The sequence below is a fragment of the Procambarus clarkii genome, chromosome 22 (genome assembly GCF_040958095.1).
Source record: "Procambarus clarkii isolate CNS0578487 chromosome 22, FALCON_Pclarkii_2.0, whole genome shotgun sequence".
NCBI lineage: Eukaryota > Metazoa > Arthropoda > Malacostraca > Decapoda > Cambaridae > Procambarus > Procambarus clarkii.
The window spans coordinates 2,498,848-2,515,243 of NC_091171.1; the positions used below are offsets into that span (position 1 = coordinate 2,498,848).

The following is a 16,396-nucleotide window of genomic DNA, read 5'->3' on the forward strand; positions in this document are numbered from 1 at the left end:
TTTCAGCAGCCAATAAAAGAATCCAGATGTGATATATTGAGTCCGACTTCTCGAAATAGACTGCAGTTATAAGCAGACGAGGAGTCACAATAACGTGGCTGAAATATGTTGATCAAACCACACGCCAGAAAGTGAAGGGACGAAGACGTTTCGGTCCGTTCTGGACCGAAATGTCTAAACTAGTGTGTGGTTTAGTCAACAACTGCAGTTATACTTCAATATGACTGATCACAGCAGATAACGAATGATTACTCAGTATAGGATTTTTATAATAATTCCAACATGTGATGCGCCATTACCAGCTAAGAAAGTCAAATGATCCATAATTGTTCTTCCTACCATCATGAGAAGCCACATAATTGGTGATTATAAATAGTTTGAAAATATTTAATTGACTATACACAAAACAATTATCACAGTAACATCATGCTTAGCATAAAGAAGTAGGCATACCTGGCAAAATTGAATATAATAAAAATATAAATATAGTGAACACACTAAATACAAACAAATTTTCAGGAACAAAATATAAAATTTGGAACACGATACAAAACCTAAGTTTTCAGAAGAAACTGCATTAACCACACTTTATGAATTAAAAGCCAGTACCTGCACACAACTGGCTTCCATGATATGGAGCATCAGGTGCCAGAGTCTGCTAGTCTACAACCCTGGACAACAGTGATGCACTCCTTACAAATTGTGGCACTGATGGTAAATTTCTCAACTCTTTGTATGCATAAGTAGTCATCAATTCATTTATTGCAAATCTGGCACATTAGCCAGTGTCACAAGGAATTCTTTGCCATTGTATCAATATAATTCAAATCACAACCAATACTCATTGCACTCAGGTGCTACAATTATTTAGCAGCATTCTTTTCTGAAATATTCACTCTTTCCTTTATCATTTATCTGAACAAATGATTTCAATTACTAGAGAAAATAACCTCCTCCATTATCTCCTTTTGTAAAATAATTTTTTTTTACTCTAATACAGAAAGGTATTATGCCATACTTGAAAACAAAGTTATATGCATGCATTTCTTAACTCTTTACGTGATTAGTTTTCCTCTCAAATTAGTATAATAATGTTTTCCCTTCAAGACAAACATTATTTGTTAAGCACTGATCAATTTCCAAGTTTTACCATAACAGGTAAAAGATAATATCTTAATTTTTTTTTGCAAATTCCAGCAGTCTAAAACCTACCTTCGTCAAATTTCACACGCAATTCACACCTTCGAAATTTCACACGCAAATAATATGAATTATAAAGAGTTTATAAATTAAAGTTAAAGCTCTGGAGTTTCTTTTAACCCAATAAAATCTGGGAACTCCTTGAAAATTATGTTTCCCACATTTTTTCTCAGTGATCATCAATATCTGCTAGTAAACTTTAATGCTTATATCTAAATTATTACATTAAAAACAGAATTTTAATTTTGTAGCTAACCCATACATCTAAGTCTAACAATAAATAACTTTTTCAACATGATATTTATAGTGTTACAGTCCACCTGATGCAACGCCAGGGGCTCATAGCTCACCACTCTAGCGGAGCTTCAGAGATAACATAGCTTTACCTGTTAAACTGAAGGGTATGTAAACACTGCATCCAATTGGTCCCATCCTCATACATGTTGCCAACAGGCAATGTTTGAAAAAAATGTTATTATGTAATAACTGTCTTGCCTCACCCCACAATGAACACATGCACACACATGATTCTTCCCTTACACAAATGTCCAATATAATGAACAAGGTTATATGGACTGTGACCAGTTTTCTGCTAGGTAAATCTCCAAGGAGGAAGAAGATGATGGGAGGGGGGGATGGAGAAGGACCAAGAAGAGGACAAAGAAGAGAGAAGATACAGAAGAGCACAAAGGAGAGGGGAGACCAAGAAGAGGGGAGGACAAAGAGGGAGGAGAGGCTGGAGGAAACACCACAAGTTATTTAGGGGCCATAATTCAACTAGAAGATACCATTACAAATACTACAGCATGTAACAATTTTCAGAGATCATTTGATCTTTGAAGATCAAAGCTTATATAGTACATTAATTCAAAATGTCTGCAAACTCACAAAATGTAAATAAAATATTATGAATTTCATATATATGAATGTATGTGCGTGTGCGTGTGTGTGTGTGTGTGTAAGTAATTACCTAAGTGTAGTTACAGGATGAGAGCTACGCTCGTAATGTCTCTGTCTCCCCCCAGTACTCTTCGTCGTAAAGCATAACTACTGACGGTTTTGGCCTTCACCACCTCACTTAACTTGTTCCGATCATCTACCCCTCTGCTTGCAAAAGTGAATTTTCTTATATTTCTTTGGCAGCTTTGTTTAGTTTAACGCTATGACCTTCATGTTCCAGGTCTCAGGAATTTTTCCCTATCAATTTTGTCTATTCCCATTACTATTTTGCATGAAGTGATAATATTGCCTCTTTTTCTTCTATCCTCTAGTTTTGCCATACTTAGTGCCTGTACCCTCACCTCGTAGCTCTTGTCTTACAGTTCTGGGAGACATTTAGTTGTAGGTTCTTACACCTTTCGAGTTTGATGATGTGCTTTTTAAGATATGGGCACCATACAACTGATGCATCTGACCAAACACCACACCAGAAGATGAGACGATGATTCAGTCCGTCCTGAACCGTTATCAAGTTGACTGTGATGGGAGCGAGGGAGGCACAGGCATTAAGTAAGGCAAGAGAGAGGTGAGGAGCAGGTAAGAGGAGGTAATTCCTAGAGGAAGGCGAGAGCAAGGCATAAGGTAAGAACAAGAAGAAAGGTACGGATGGGATGGGTGTAATAATGGGGTAATGGGGTGTAAGACCACAAACCACACTCTTCTGGTGTGTGGTTTGGTCATCTCATCATCAGCCACATTATTGTGACTCGTCGTCTGTAATTTCTTTTAGTATTTTACTATTCATGTGTTTAAAATCAATTCTGAAATTGGAAAGCATATCTTTGGCTTCTCGCATGATGTTCTTTAAGTGGTCCTCAGGTGATAGAGATCTAAGGGTGGTTCCAGATAGAGAAATTTCCTATGATAATTTTTTTTAAAGATTTTTCACATAATTTGTAGGTGTGTGTATTTACCTAAGTGTAAATGTGAAGTGTACATGTGTATAATAAAGAATAAAAATAATTATACATAAATTAATAAATATTATATATATATTTATATATATTTAACAGAAACACAAAAACAGTCATGTTTTAAGATGTTTTAAACCACAACTGTGCAGCAAGGCCTAATTGGTAAAAATTGTTTGCAAATTAAGTGGAATCATATACAGAAATGAATATATTTTTATATATATGAAGAAAAACACACACACACACACATATACATAAATACATATATACAGTAATTAATTATACAAAGATTCTTTTGAGATACTCACAAAATCCTCCAACCAAGCTACAAATTTTGAATGAAAATAATCTATATATACAATTTATATAAATCTGTTTACTGCAGAATACAACTGAATCCTCTCAGCTGAATTATCCATGCAAGCAACCACGATAAACCATACAACACCCTGAAATGTATGCTGAGGTTGCATATTATTCTGGTCTAAAAGTTCGTGTGTGGAAGTCATTAATTTAGTCTGCATTAGACTGTGATATATGTACTGTATAATGAACTGCAGTACTTTTACAGTTACTTTTGTAGAGACTCTTGAATCTCTAAAATGTAAAGTTGTTCGTATATATGGGATAAGTTTTAGCTTATGCAAAATATTATGTAAACTTTCATGACTCAGTCATTAATAATCACACATTAAAAAATCAGATGAAATATGGATGAAATTATATTACTGAATTTAATTATCATTGCTTAATGATCTCATCTACTAATTTTTCATCAATACAATTTTTAAGCTAAGGTCCTGTGATGCACATGATCTAGATTCTAACCATTTGAAAAGAACGGGATCAGGTGATTAATGAGAAAATTTCAATGTAGTTTGTAACAGCAGGAAAAATAATATAAGACTATAAATGAGCAAGTTAGGAGATGCAAACTTATAAGCATTCTTTTTTAGTCAATGAAAATGTTTGTTATTTTTTTAAATTTCCTGCAAAGTTAAATTATATTCATTTGATTTATAATAATTGGTTTAGCGATTCTATGCAGAGAATTACATCTTGGGGTACTTGAAAAGCCTTCATGAGGAGACCGACCCAGAGAGTGCATGGCCACTGACTCGGATATTTTGCAAAGTTAAATTTTTGTTTGTTTCATTTAAACTTGGCTGCTGATGACCAATAGCTGGAGTACTCTTGTTTACAACCCATCCTCTAATCCAAGGACCCCATTTATTAATTAAATGTCCTTTACAAATGTAGGACAACACACATATTTTTCATCCACATGGTAACAAGCATATGAATTGCCAACCCATCAAAGCCACATATATATATTTATACCAAGACAGTACTCCAGTTGAAAATAGAACTGGAAAAAATCCTCAAAAATATAGGAGGGAAACATCCAAGCAACCAGTATCATCTCCCCGTGAAGGCTATTACAGATGGAGTAATTTTGTAAATTCAAGAAACAACTGATAACATTTGAGCTTTGATTGAAAATAAGTTTTCCCTAAATTCCAATGTCATTTTCTCAACCTGATTCAACCCCCTCTAAAAATCTATGTACCGTAATTACATAGCAAAAAGGTTAAAGGGGTAAATTCAGAAGGTGTCAAGAAAGCACAATTATTATGCTCTATATACCTGTTCAAATTAATTAGCTCATCACTATTTGGTATACTGCCCCAGCTGTCCAAAACCTTCAACAGAAGGATTCTCCATGGATAATAAGTGGAATACAGTAAAACCTCGAGTGACGACCACCTCAAATGGCGACCATTTTGGGTAACGAACGCCCTGATCGCCGACACTTCATCTCGTTAGGTGATCGCTCGTTTGAATAACGTCAACACCACACAGTGGGGTCTGGGGCTGCTTCTCGCACATTCTCTGACACCTCCGACGATGCAAATAAATTATTTTTCTTTGTGTCAGATGCTATTGATGCTGGGATGTTGAAAACGAAATGAACTTTTTTAAAGAAAGAACAAATGTCAAAAAGGTTCGGTCGGTGTTCGGCAGGTAGGCTGCTCTATGTTTCTGATAAAAAAAAAAAACAGCGTTGAATGTAATGAAACGCCATTTTCTGGGTGAGTCCCGGAGGCTCCCCGGAGCTATCCATGGCTGATATGGATACCCTAACTATTTTGCATCAGTCGATGTGGGTGGAGTTCTAGGCCTACCGGGGACCATGAGCCAGAACCTGACCCCCTCAGTGAGGTACGGGGAGCAATGGCTCATAGAAATGCACATGTAATTTGGAGCATTCTATATCTGCCATCGACCGGGACAGGCACCCAGAAAGGTAAGCGCCACAAAACAAACCCCTATTTTGGTTAATAACAAAAATCGACAAACGAGTGGACAGAACTCCCCCAGGAAAACGAACTAACAAGCATGACGTCACACGAGCAGCACCGCATGTCTGCGCAGCTCCCCCCTCCCTGGGAGGGGGAAGGGTCCAGACCCCTACGCCGGCGATCCCCGCCCCAGTTCTGAGGCTGGATATCAAAACGGTGAAAAAATCGGCCGACCGGAGGGTGGGAGGGTGCCGGGGAGCCTCCGGGACTCACCCAGAAAATGGCGTTTCATTACATTCAACGCTGGTTTTCTGGGGGGAGCCCCTACGGCTCCCCGGAGTTACTTCACCAAAGACTACCTAAGAAAACAAGGGGACAGACCCGGGAGGCGGTCGGTGAACCACTCCTCAAAACGAGGACGAGACAACAACCCAAGGACCCCTCCGGAAAGCAGCAGGCACATCATTCGCCAGAAAAAAGGGAGAACGGCCGCAGACGAAGAAACCTATGACCACGACCATAAGAGCCAAAAACCACTGCGCCTGAGAAGAGCAAGAAGCTCTGCCACACGACCCCCAGAGGCCAATGCCAACATAAAAAGAAAGCCGAGGCAAAGCAAACCTGACCCCAAGGAGCCACATCCACCAAGGAGAAGAAAAACAGGAGAGCACCCTGTCCAAAGACCAGGACGACACAGGCAGTGCATAAGCAGGCCGGAGGTGAAACAACGCATGCTACAGCCTGCGAAACGGCACAGAAGGAATAACGATACCGAAAGGTAGCAGCAGAAACCAAGGTGCCAGTCCCAGGAACGGCCCCAAGCGCCTCTACATCCTCCGCAAGCCAATCCGATGACAGCCCCAGGAGGGAAAAGAAAAATGCAGAACCAAAACGAAAATGCCACAAGCGTGCAAGTCCACCGCCACAAGTGCAGCTGACAGGGAAGGAACCCGCATAAGGAGCCGCCCTGCACCAACATCCCGCAGAAGGGCAGGAGCGATAAGACTCATTAAGAGGAGCAAAATTGCCCCCGGGAAAATGAGTAGCGCCGCGACAGCGCGAAGAGAAGAGATTAGCACAAAAGAACAAGAAGACCAAACACCTAGAAGCTGCCGGGAAGAGGACCCACAAGCCCTAGAAAGGACCGGAGGGAAGCTCAACCGAATGACGACAGACGTACCAGAAAACGGGAAGGAACAAAACCGTCCCGAACCGTCGAGAACAAAAAGAAGCAGACACAAAGGACGAAGGCACAAAAACCCCGTCGCACCCGAGCCCAAAAGTCATGCAGAAACCTCAAGAAGATGGGGACATGATGGAGAAGGCCCGTCCCGGAGAAAAAGGGGCGAAGACTATAGAAAAGCACCCACCGACAGGACGGAAACAACGGGCACAATGGACAAGGAAACCGAGCCCAGGAAGGGGCCGACGCCCACAAAGCACATGCGGAGAGGGGGAACGGAAAAACCCCACACCACAAAACTGCAAGCCCCGCCCAGAGGGGCAGAAACACCCCGGCGGGGACCAACGGGGCCTGAGGCCCCTCACGTTAGCCCCAGCCCCAGCCCTGGGAACCCACCCTGCAGGCCCCGGGGCCGAGCTGTCCCTTCAAAGCCCCAGCGTCAAGAAAAACCCCGGGGCAGCCATGAAAAACACGAAGGAAGGGAGCCCACTAGGCTCTGGAACTTGAACCGAAACTGGAGGATAGGCGAGGGGCGAGATGAAGACCCCAAGCTCATCCCCAGCCAGCACAATGAGGCGAGGACAAGACAGAGAATCCAAGGAACATGGAAAAACCAGGCCCGGCAAGGAAGGAGAGCCCCAAAGGGAGCACGGAAGGGCCGAACATAACGCCACAACCAACCCCGACACGCAGCTGCAGTACCAAAACCGCAGCAAAATGTCACCACACTCCCCGAGGAAGCGACAAAGAAGATAGATAAATCGTACACGAGTGGCACACAAGGGGACACAGGCGGAAACCAAGCACCCAACTGAGCCACAGGGACGGTAGAAGAAACGTGTGCAGTGTAACAGGCAAACAAAGGAACACATTAGGCAGCCCAACATGGGCTGACCCCATACACAGCCCCAAGAGCAGAGACGAGAGTGCCCAAGAAGCACAGAATCCGCCCGACAGGCAAACGACAGGGAAGAGGTGGAACCAAAGAGCCAGAACCCAACCTGCAAGCACAAGGAGGCGAACACAAAACCTCCGACACAGGAAAACGTACTACCAAACAGGAACCCCCACCGTTGCACTGCGGAACAAGGTGGAGGCGGGGCCCCGAACTCGAGCAAGATTAGACAAGCATAGGAGAGGGGCAAGAGGAGTGCAGGCAGGAGCCGCCTCGGAAGGGCCAAGAGGCCACCCGCAGACACCCGTGAACCGAGGAAGGAATCAGGTGGAGAGAACAAGGGCTGCCCAGTATGGGCTAATAGCCCTGCAGTAGGCACCTCGGGTGATACGGTCCACGTTCTCAAGTACGTATGTACACCCATTCCTACTCCCAAAAACAAAAACAGCGTCAGGATGAAGGAGACGCCAAACCGCACCAACTCACCTGCAGAACATAGGCGCTGAAGGGCCATGACGCAAGCTTTCGAGTCTGTATCCGCCGTAGGCGGCCAGGGCGCCCATGCTGGAGAGGAGGGGAGCAGCGAAGGAGGCTCCCCACCCTAGAACGCAGGGAAAAACCTTGTGACTTCCCCACAGCGGCACCCCAGAACACCCCCAAAGCAACGGGGCACGGATTGGATTAAGAAAAGAGCGAGAGGCGAAGCCTCCCCCCCCGAGAGAAAATGGATGCCGAACACGTGTGCACACCGCCCGGAACCAAAACAAACTCCCGTGGCGCATGCGCAGGATGCGAAAGTAGCCTAACAAGGCGAGAAGTAGCCCAACAAGGCGAGAAGTAGCCCAACCAGGCGAGAAGTAGCCCAACCAGGCGAGAAGTAGCCCAACCAGGCGAGAAGTAGCCCAACCAGGCGAGAAGTAGCCCAACCAGGCGAGAAATAGCCCAACCAGGCGAGAAGTAGCCCAACCAGGCGAGAAGTAGCCCAACCAGGTGAGAAGTAGCCCAACAAGGTAAGAAGTAGCCCAACTGGCTACAAGGAGCCCAACAAAGCGAGAAGTAGCATAACCGGCGACAAGCAGCCCAACTAGCGACAGTAGCCCAAACTGCTACAAGGAGCACAACCTGTCCAGAACAGAAGGAACCAGTATGGAGGCAAACTCCAGGACACGCAGGAGGTAAGCTGCAAAGGCCAACCGCACTGCAGGCGAAGAGATGCGGGTAGCTGAAAACCTCTGGAAGACGGAACCGAAGAAACCACAGGGACGCGGAACCGAACCCGGGGAGGAGCAGAACCCAAGCCCAAATCGTATGCAGAGGGGGGAAAGAAAACCCCACTCCTCGCAACAGTAAGCCCCGTTCAGAAGGACGGAAATCCAGGCGGGGCGTAATGGAGCCCAAGGCCCCCAAGGCCGCTCCTCCCCAACCCCAGGAGCCTCTACACCAGGCCCCGGGGCCGAGTCGCCCTCCAAAGCCCCGGCCCCACAAGAAAAAGCCGAGGCAGCCGAGAGAGCTGAAAGAGAAGGGGCCCACTGGTCAGACCCCGGAGCATCGGCCGGAGGAACAGACTCGAATGCCTCCGCAGCTACCCCGGACGGGGCAATCCCCGAAACTGCCCAAATCTCAGAACCTCTAACCCCGCCCCGACCCCGAAGCCTGCAGATGTGTAGGGGCCGGAAGCAGGAGGGGGAGTGTGGAAGAACCATGGCCGAAGCGACCAAAACACCCAAGTATGGGACCCTACACAAGCGGGGCAGCACCGGGGAGTCCGGGGAAGTGACAAACCTGAGCGCGTTGCAACATCCTACCCTGCAACGCGCGAGCTGCCTGCATCCACGGGAATTCATCAGCAGACTGGGTGAATGGAGTCATGAACAAGCAACAAAGCTCGCAGGACTCAGGGTCGAATGTGTCACCGACCCAACAGGCAGCATGACGGAGGCAAAAACAAGGAGAGTCACCCTGAGACAAAGGGACAGAGCAACCCTCAACTCGCACAAAGCGAGAGGGGACGCAAGGGTCTCCACTAACGGACCCGAGAGCCCCCGGGGGGTTTCCCAGGGCCCCTAGATTGGGTCTACTAAGGGTTATCCCAGGCAGGGTACTGCTAACCGGCGCCCCAAACTACCAAGCAAACTGCTAAAGCTGAACCCACGGGACGTGTCCACTCACGAGGGCAAAGCAGGGGGTGCCACCACACAAACGAACCTAATATAAAGGGGGGGGAACACAAGGCAGACCCCCCTACCAGGCAAAAACAAATATAAAAGAAAAACCACACAAGTGGACAACGTACCCAGAGGGAACAGAGCCGGCCGCTGTCATAGGTGAAAACTAGCTACGCAGTACCCTGCGCCCCACCAGTGCTATAACTACCACTTACCCCAAGGGAAACAAGGGAGTAAAACCCCCAAACCCTCTGGGCGGCCAAACGCCAAGCAGCGAAAAGCCAACAGAGGTAGACCCAAGATGACTTGTGGAAGGCAACCCCAAGCCCCAAGGGCGGTACTTACAGGGCACTCAGGGAAGGTGACCCTAAGCACATGCAGCCCGAGTACCTGAGAATACTACTCCCAGCTCACACGACCACCGTAAGAGCAGCACTGCAAACAAGTCACACACTGAGACAAGACCGGAGCTGGAGCCACATGACCGTGCATGATCCCATCAGCCGAGGAACTGGGGCGGGGATCGCCGGCGAGGGGGTCTGGGGCTCCCCCTTCCCCCTCCCGGGGAGGGGGAAGCTGCACAGACATGCGGCGCGGCTCGTGTGACGTCATGCTTGTTAGTTCGTTTTCCTGGGGGAGTTCTGTCCACTCGTTTGTCGATTTTTGTTGTTAACCAGAATAGGGGTTTGTTTTGTGGCGCTTACCTTTCTGGGTGCCTGTCCCGGTCGATGGCAGATATAGAATGCTCCAAATCACATGTGCATTTCTATGGGCCATTGCTCCCCGTGCCTCTCTGAGGGGGCCAGGTTCTGGCTCGTGGTCCCAGGTAGGCCTAGAACTCCACCCACATCGACTGATGCAAAATAGTTAGGATATCCACATCAGCCATGGATAGCTCCGGGGAGCCGTAGGGGCTCCCCCCAGAAAAAGAAAAAATGAAGAATTTTGAAAAACAGAACAAATGTCAAAAAGGTTCGTTTGGTGTTTGGCAGGTAGGCTGCTCCATGTTTCTTAAAAAAAAAAAGTTGAAACAATTTGAAAAACGGACAAATGTCAAAAAGGTTCGTTCAGAGTTTGTCAGGTAGGCTGCTCCATTATTGAGAAATAAATGAAAAATACAAAACAAATGGAACACATTTGGAACCCAGAAAGATTGTCATAATGGAGCAGCCTACCCGACAAACACTGAACGAACCTTTATGGCATTTGTTCGTTTTTCAAACTGTTCCAACTGTTTTTTTTTCGTTTTTTTTTTTTTATTTAAGAAACATGGAGCAGCCTACCTGCCGAACACCAAACGAACCTTTTTGACATTTGTTCTGTTTTTCAAAATTCTTCATTTTATTTTTTATTTTTTTTCAGCAGAAACATGGAGCAGCCTACCTGACAAACACCGAACAAACCTATTGCTATACAAAAAAAGAAAAAAAAAAAAAAAAAAAAAAAAAAAAAAATTGAACAAATTAGAAGAAAGAAAAATGTCATGAAGGTTTGTTCAGTGTATGTAAGGTAGGCTGCTCCATTATTTAAAACATCGAATATCATATTGTTGTTTTTCGGTGGTAGAACGGATTAATTTTATTTCCATTACAGTATTGTCAATGGGGACATTCGTTTTGTATGACGTCCGTTTCACATGACGATCACGGCGCCGGAACGGATTAAATTTGTTATTCAAGGTTCCACTGTATTTGGCCAAGATGTTGTTCCTTCAGGGACAACATTGTCCCTAAACATTCACCACTGTAATATGGTGACACATCTAGTTTTCATAAAGTCCTAATTTCTTTCAGTCAAGCTACTTTATGTAAAGAATAAATACACATTAATTCTTTTGATAGTTACAAAATATTAAGCTAAATATGCTAAATTCAAGATATTCATCATTAACTCTTTCTTCAAACAGTGTGTTTACAAAATTTAAAAATGGCAAAAATTACCACTTGCACAGGAAGTACAAAGAGAAACATCTTTATAGACAAGCAGATACAAAACATATTGATTAAATTCTTCAATCTCCAAACTAAAGGGGTTAAAAAAAAATAGGGGCTTTTCTGTAGACCTTAAGTGGCATAACTGAGGCACTGGATCATTCTATAAAATATACAGTGTATAGGATCCTGACCATAGGTCAAAGGTTAAAAACTTAACATAATTTATATAGAAAACTACTACTACTACTACCCGATAATATGCAAATGGTATACTGTACTCATGAGCATGTACCAAAAATCATCATATATCTGCATTCATTATTGTTAATTCACTCCCTGCTATGGCAGTTGGTTATTGTTTTATATCTTAATTTAAAATAACAATCTGTTTGCAAGAAAATTTTTACTTAATTAAACCTCAATATATTTAATTAAACCTCAAGATATTTATGCCGTCTGTGACTGGACATAAATATACTGAACTGAGAGGATTATGCAAGAGGAAGATTTTATACTTACCGGTAATTTTTAACAGCTTTGGCCTTGCAAGTGTTATCATCATAATACAGTACTTTGAAATCTAGAAAAATGGGAATTTCCTCAAAATGAAACACTGCTATGTTGAATTTCAATTTCAGTCTACAAATATGGAGCATATTAGACAAAATTAAATATTAAAATAATATGCCTTAGAGGCTATGTGATTAAATAAATATACTGTACCACTCAAAATTTGACTAAACTAATTCAGTCTTGGTGACAGTCCTGCCCTAACATAGATGAACACCATCATAAACTTGGCTCAATTAGATGTTACAGTATTAAGTAGACTGGCAACACCTGTATCAATCAACAAACCCTAAAAATTTCATAGGCAAGCAATACAATATAGAACTAATATAGACATAACATTCAAATCCTACAGGAAGAGCCCATGCATTCAGCCCCAGCTTTAGGTCGCTGGTTGTTTGCTCGATTAAGTCGACGGAGTGTAGCATCACCATACTGAATGCCTGAGCCAATCCTCTCTGGATCCAGCTCACCTGCAGAGATGAGAATGATTGAAACTTTCATCAAAATAATTGAACAAGTAATTATGAAAGAAAATGCTAAACCATTATGGTTATATAGTACTATGTAAATCACATGAAAATCAAAATTAACCATACTGTACATCAGCTCAGATATCTGTAAGAGCAGAAAGACATAAGTTTACCAACGAACAAAGATTATGATACATTGAAGGTTTTCCATTCACCTAGGCTGTATGGGTCTTGAACTGTGGACACCACACGTGTAAGCCCGATGCTCTATCAACTGGGCTATGAGTAGCCCAGTCGGCTACTCATAGGCGACAAAACTTTGCTTGGCAACACTATTGCCACCAACAACAGGTGTGGCAAAACTATTCTCTGATTCTAAATCATTAAAACCAAAGAATGATTCACCATTCTCAGACTCATCGACCAAAACATCATAATCTTGCAAAGTAACACATGACCTGTGGTTGAGCACGAAGTAGTGTTGAGTGTGGACGAGTAAGGCAGTGGTGAGTCTCTAGGCCTCCTCACCCTTGTGGCACCCTCTTGTTCATTCTCAATGTCCATGGTATCAACATCCTCAGACTATGTGTAGTCTTGATCTATGTTGGAGTCGTCAATATCAGGTTCATCAACCTCGTCAAACAATTCAGTATTAATTTCTTCATCGGTCAATGACTGGGTGGCACTGTGTGCAGTGCGTGGTCAGATGTTGGGATGTTGTGCACTCGCCATTTGTGTCTGGTCAATAACTGAGGCCTCTTAAGACAATGGCGGCCTACGATGGATTTTTTCCAAGATGGCGACTGCTTACAATTGCCCCTGGCTCTCATATGGGTGACCCCACAGTGGAACATTTAAATCATGCGCGGGACCCTCCATTGCCTATGTATGATAAGCACATGGCGGTGCACATTACTCTCATCGCCTATGTGAGTATTGCACAGCTTAAGGGTTAAACCATGCAGTGGTTTGTTATGATACGCCTACCTTTCTGGGTACTTCCCTGGTGATGGCACAAATGTTAGACTTTAAGTACATAGAGAATAATCACACTAACGTGAATGCACGAATGAGAAAATCAGTAAAATCTCTAGACTTTCGCTAAAATTGCTAGAATAGAAAATTGCTAGAAGCATGTGCATGGGAACAGCCACCGCATAGGTTCAAACCCTCATTACTGCTCCTATGGATTTCCGCATAGACTTTAAATTCAAGTATTCATTTGCCATCACTCCCTGCACCTCGTCTGAAGGGGCCAAGTACTGGCTTGTGGTCTCTGGTAGGCAAACATGAACTCGGCGACAGATGACACTCAAGTAGCATGACACTTAATCAGTAAGTTAACTTTAGAAAGTCGACAGGACTCCCCAAAGAAAAGTGAACTATATTGGCGATATATGAAAAAAATGTTAGGTTCCGATGAAGACACTTGTCTGATTTATTTTCCTCAATCTTATTGACTAAGAATAACTATAACTACATTTTTCAGTTTGTAATATGGGCTAAACACAATCGACTTGAAAATGGTCCACGCCTGACCGAAATGTCGTCGTCCCTTCACTTTCTAGTGTGTGGTTTGGTCAACATCGGCTAAACTTATAAATTACTGGTGATCAGATAAGGTATGAAGTGTTGTGATGTCTGTATTTCTTTACATAATGCAGATCATTGCTAAGTCTTTCTTTTTATGCTGCTGTATGAGTTATTAACTGTATGAGTTATTACAGTCTCCGTGGTGTAGTGGTAAGACACTCGCCTGGCGTTCCGCGAGCGCTATGTCATGCGTTCGTATCCTGGCCGGGGAGGATTTACTGGGCGCAATTCCTTAACTGTAGCCTCTGTTTAACGCAACAGTAAAATGTGTACTTGGATGAAAAAACGATTCTTCGCGGCAGGGGATCGTATTCCAGGGACCTGCCCGAAACGCTACGCGTACTAGTGGCTGTACAAGAATACAGTGGTACCTCGGAATGCGACTGTCCCTGTATGCGAGGTTTTCGGAAGGCGAGGTGTATTTACTCCAAAAATTTGTCTCGGAAGGCGATGGTTACTTCGGGAGGCGAGTTTGGACGCGAGTTTGTTGATACGCGTACAGCCGACCTAGCGCGTGGTGGTTCGGCGATCGTCGCCCATCCGCCCCGCCGCCCCTCAGTTTATTATTGTCTTGCGCTCAGTGACTACCCCCACATCAATTCTTCTCGCGGATTTTCAGTGTTTTGTTGGATTTTTGGTGATTTGTCTATACAATTTGTTATTATATATCTCACCATGGGTCCCAAGAAAGCCAGTGGTAAGGATAAAGGCCAGAAAGCTCATGTGAGGATGACAATAGAGGAGAAACAAGAGATCATTCGGAAGCATGAGAACGGTACACGTTATCTTGAGGTTATCTTGAGATGATTTCGGGGGCTTTAGTGTCCCCGCGGCCCGGTCCTCGACCAGGCCTCCACCCCCAGGAAGCAGCCCGTGACAGCTGACTAACACCCAGGTACCTATTTACTGCTAGGTAACAGGGGCATAGGGTGAAAGAAACTCTGCCCATTGTTTCTCGCCGGCGCCCGGGATCGAACCCGGGACCACAGGATCACAAGTCCAGTGTGCTGTCCGCTCGGCCGACCGGCTCCTTCACGTGTTGTTGAACTTTGTAGGCAGTACAACAAAGCCACATCAACAATATGCACTATACTTAAGAAGAAAAATAAGATTATGGGTGCTAAAGTGGCAAAAGGAGTAAGAACATTAACGGCACAAAGACCACAAATACTTGAAGAAGTGGAAAAGTTGTTATTAATTTGGATACACGACAAGGAGTTGAGGGGTGATAGTGTTTCGGAGGTCATTATTTGTGAGAAAGCCAGGGTGTTGCACGAAGACCTTCTAAAGAATACCCCTGCAACGAGTGATGCAGATAAGAAAGAGTTTAAGGCAAGCAGGGGCTGGTTTGAAAAATTTAGAAAGAGAAGTGGTATCCATAGTGTTACAAGGCATGGGGTTATGTGATGTGATTATGGAAGGGGACTCCCCTTCCAAACAGTAACTCCTCTCCTCCTCCCCCCTCCTCACCATCTTCCATACGCCTACAGCACTCGACAGCAAGGTAAGTAATAACTGGAACACAGTTTTGTAGGTTTATTTAGATGAATTAGGTAAATTAGGTATAAAAATTTAGTTTGATGTGGGGTTTTTGGGGTAGTCAGGAACGGATTAATTCATTTCCCTTTATTTCTTATGGGGAAATTAACTTCGGAATGCGAGTTTTCGGAAGGCGAGGCGTCTCCAGGAACGGATTAAACTCTTATTCTGAGGTATGCCTGTATAACAACTCTTGTATATATCTCAAAAAAAAAAAAAAAAAAAAAAAAATTAATTAATTAATGTATTCACACTAAATAACAGTTGAGCAAAAGATTAATAAAGAAGTTTAGTTTTCGCTGTTTCTATTCACGATCAGCAACGAAAGATTAAAACGAATCACACCCAATAACAGTGCATAACATTACATATGAAAATAGGTCAGAAACATGTTCCTGGCAAGTAAACTTTGAAGTACAGTAATTAGACTGGGCTAAGTAAATTTATTGCCTAACCTTTCCAGCCTGCAATAAATCAATAAATTGTTAAATGACACATCACACAGTTAACTGGAATTGGCAAGTCATACATCACAGTTTCCGTGTTTCTCAGCATCAAAGAAGCCATTTTTCCTGAAATAGGTTTAAAAATTTACCATGCATCCTGGAGGCCGAAGGTTACATTTTCT

General features: G+C 43.8%; 1 protein-coding gene across 3 annotated transcripts in view; it reads right to left on the reverse strand.

Moving 5' to 3' along the window:
* The window catches only part of Rab4 (RAS oncogene family member Rab4), a 210,642-nt gene that overhangs the window by 36,616 nt on the left and 157,630 nt on the right, over positions 1 to 16,396 (reverse strand). Inside the window, exon 6 of one of the 3 annotated variants that reach the window (XM_069329378.1) lies at positions 382 to 5,013. The exons of 1 other annotated variant lie outside the window; for it this stretch is intronic. In XM_069329378.1, the coding sequence (XP_069185479.1) occupies positions 4,937 to 5,013 (77 nt within the window). In that variant the 3' untranslated portion in view covers positions 382 to 4,936. Of the gene's footprint in view, positions 1 to 381; positions 5,014 to 11,186; positions 12,637 to 16,396 lie in introns of those variants that run through there. One more of the 3 variants, XM_045740675.2, reaches the window with a different exon arrangement.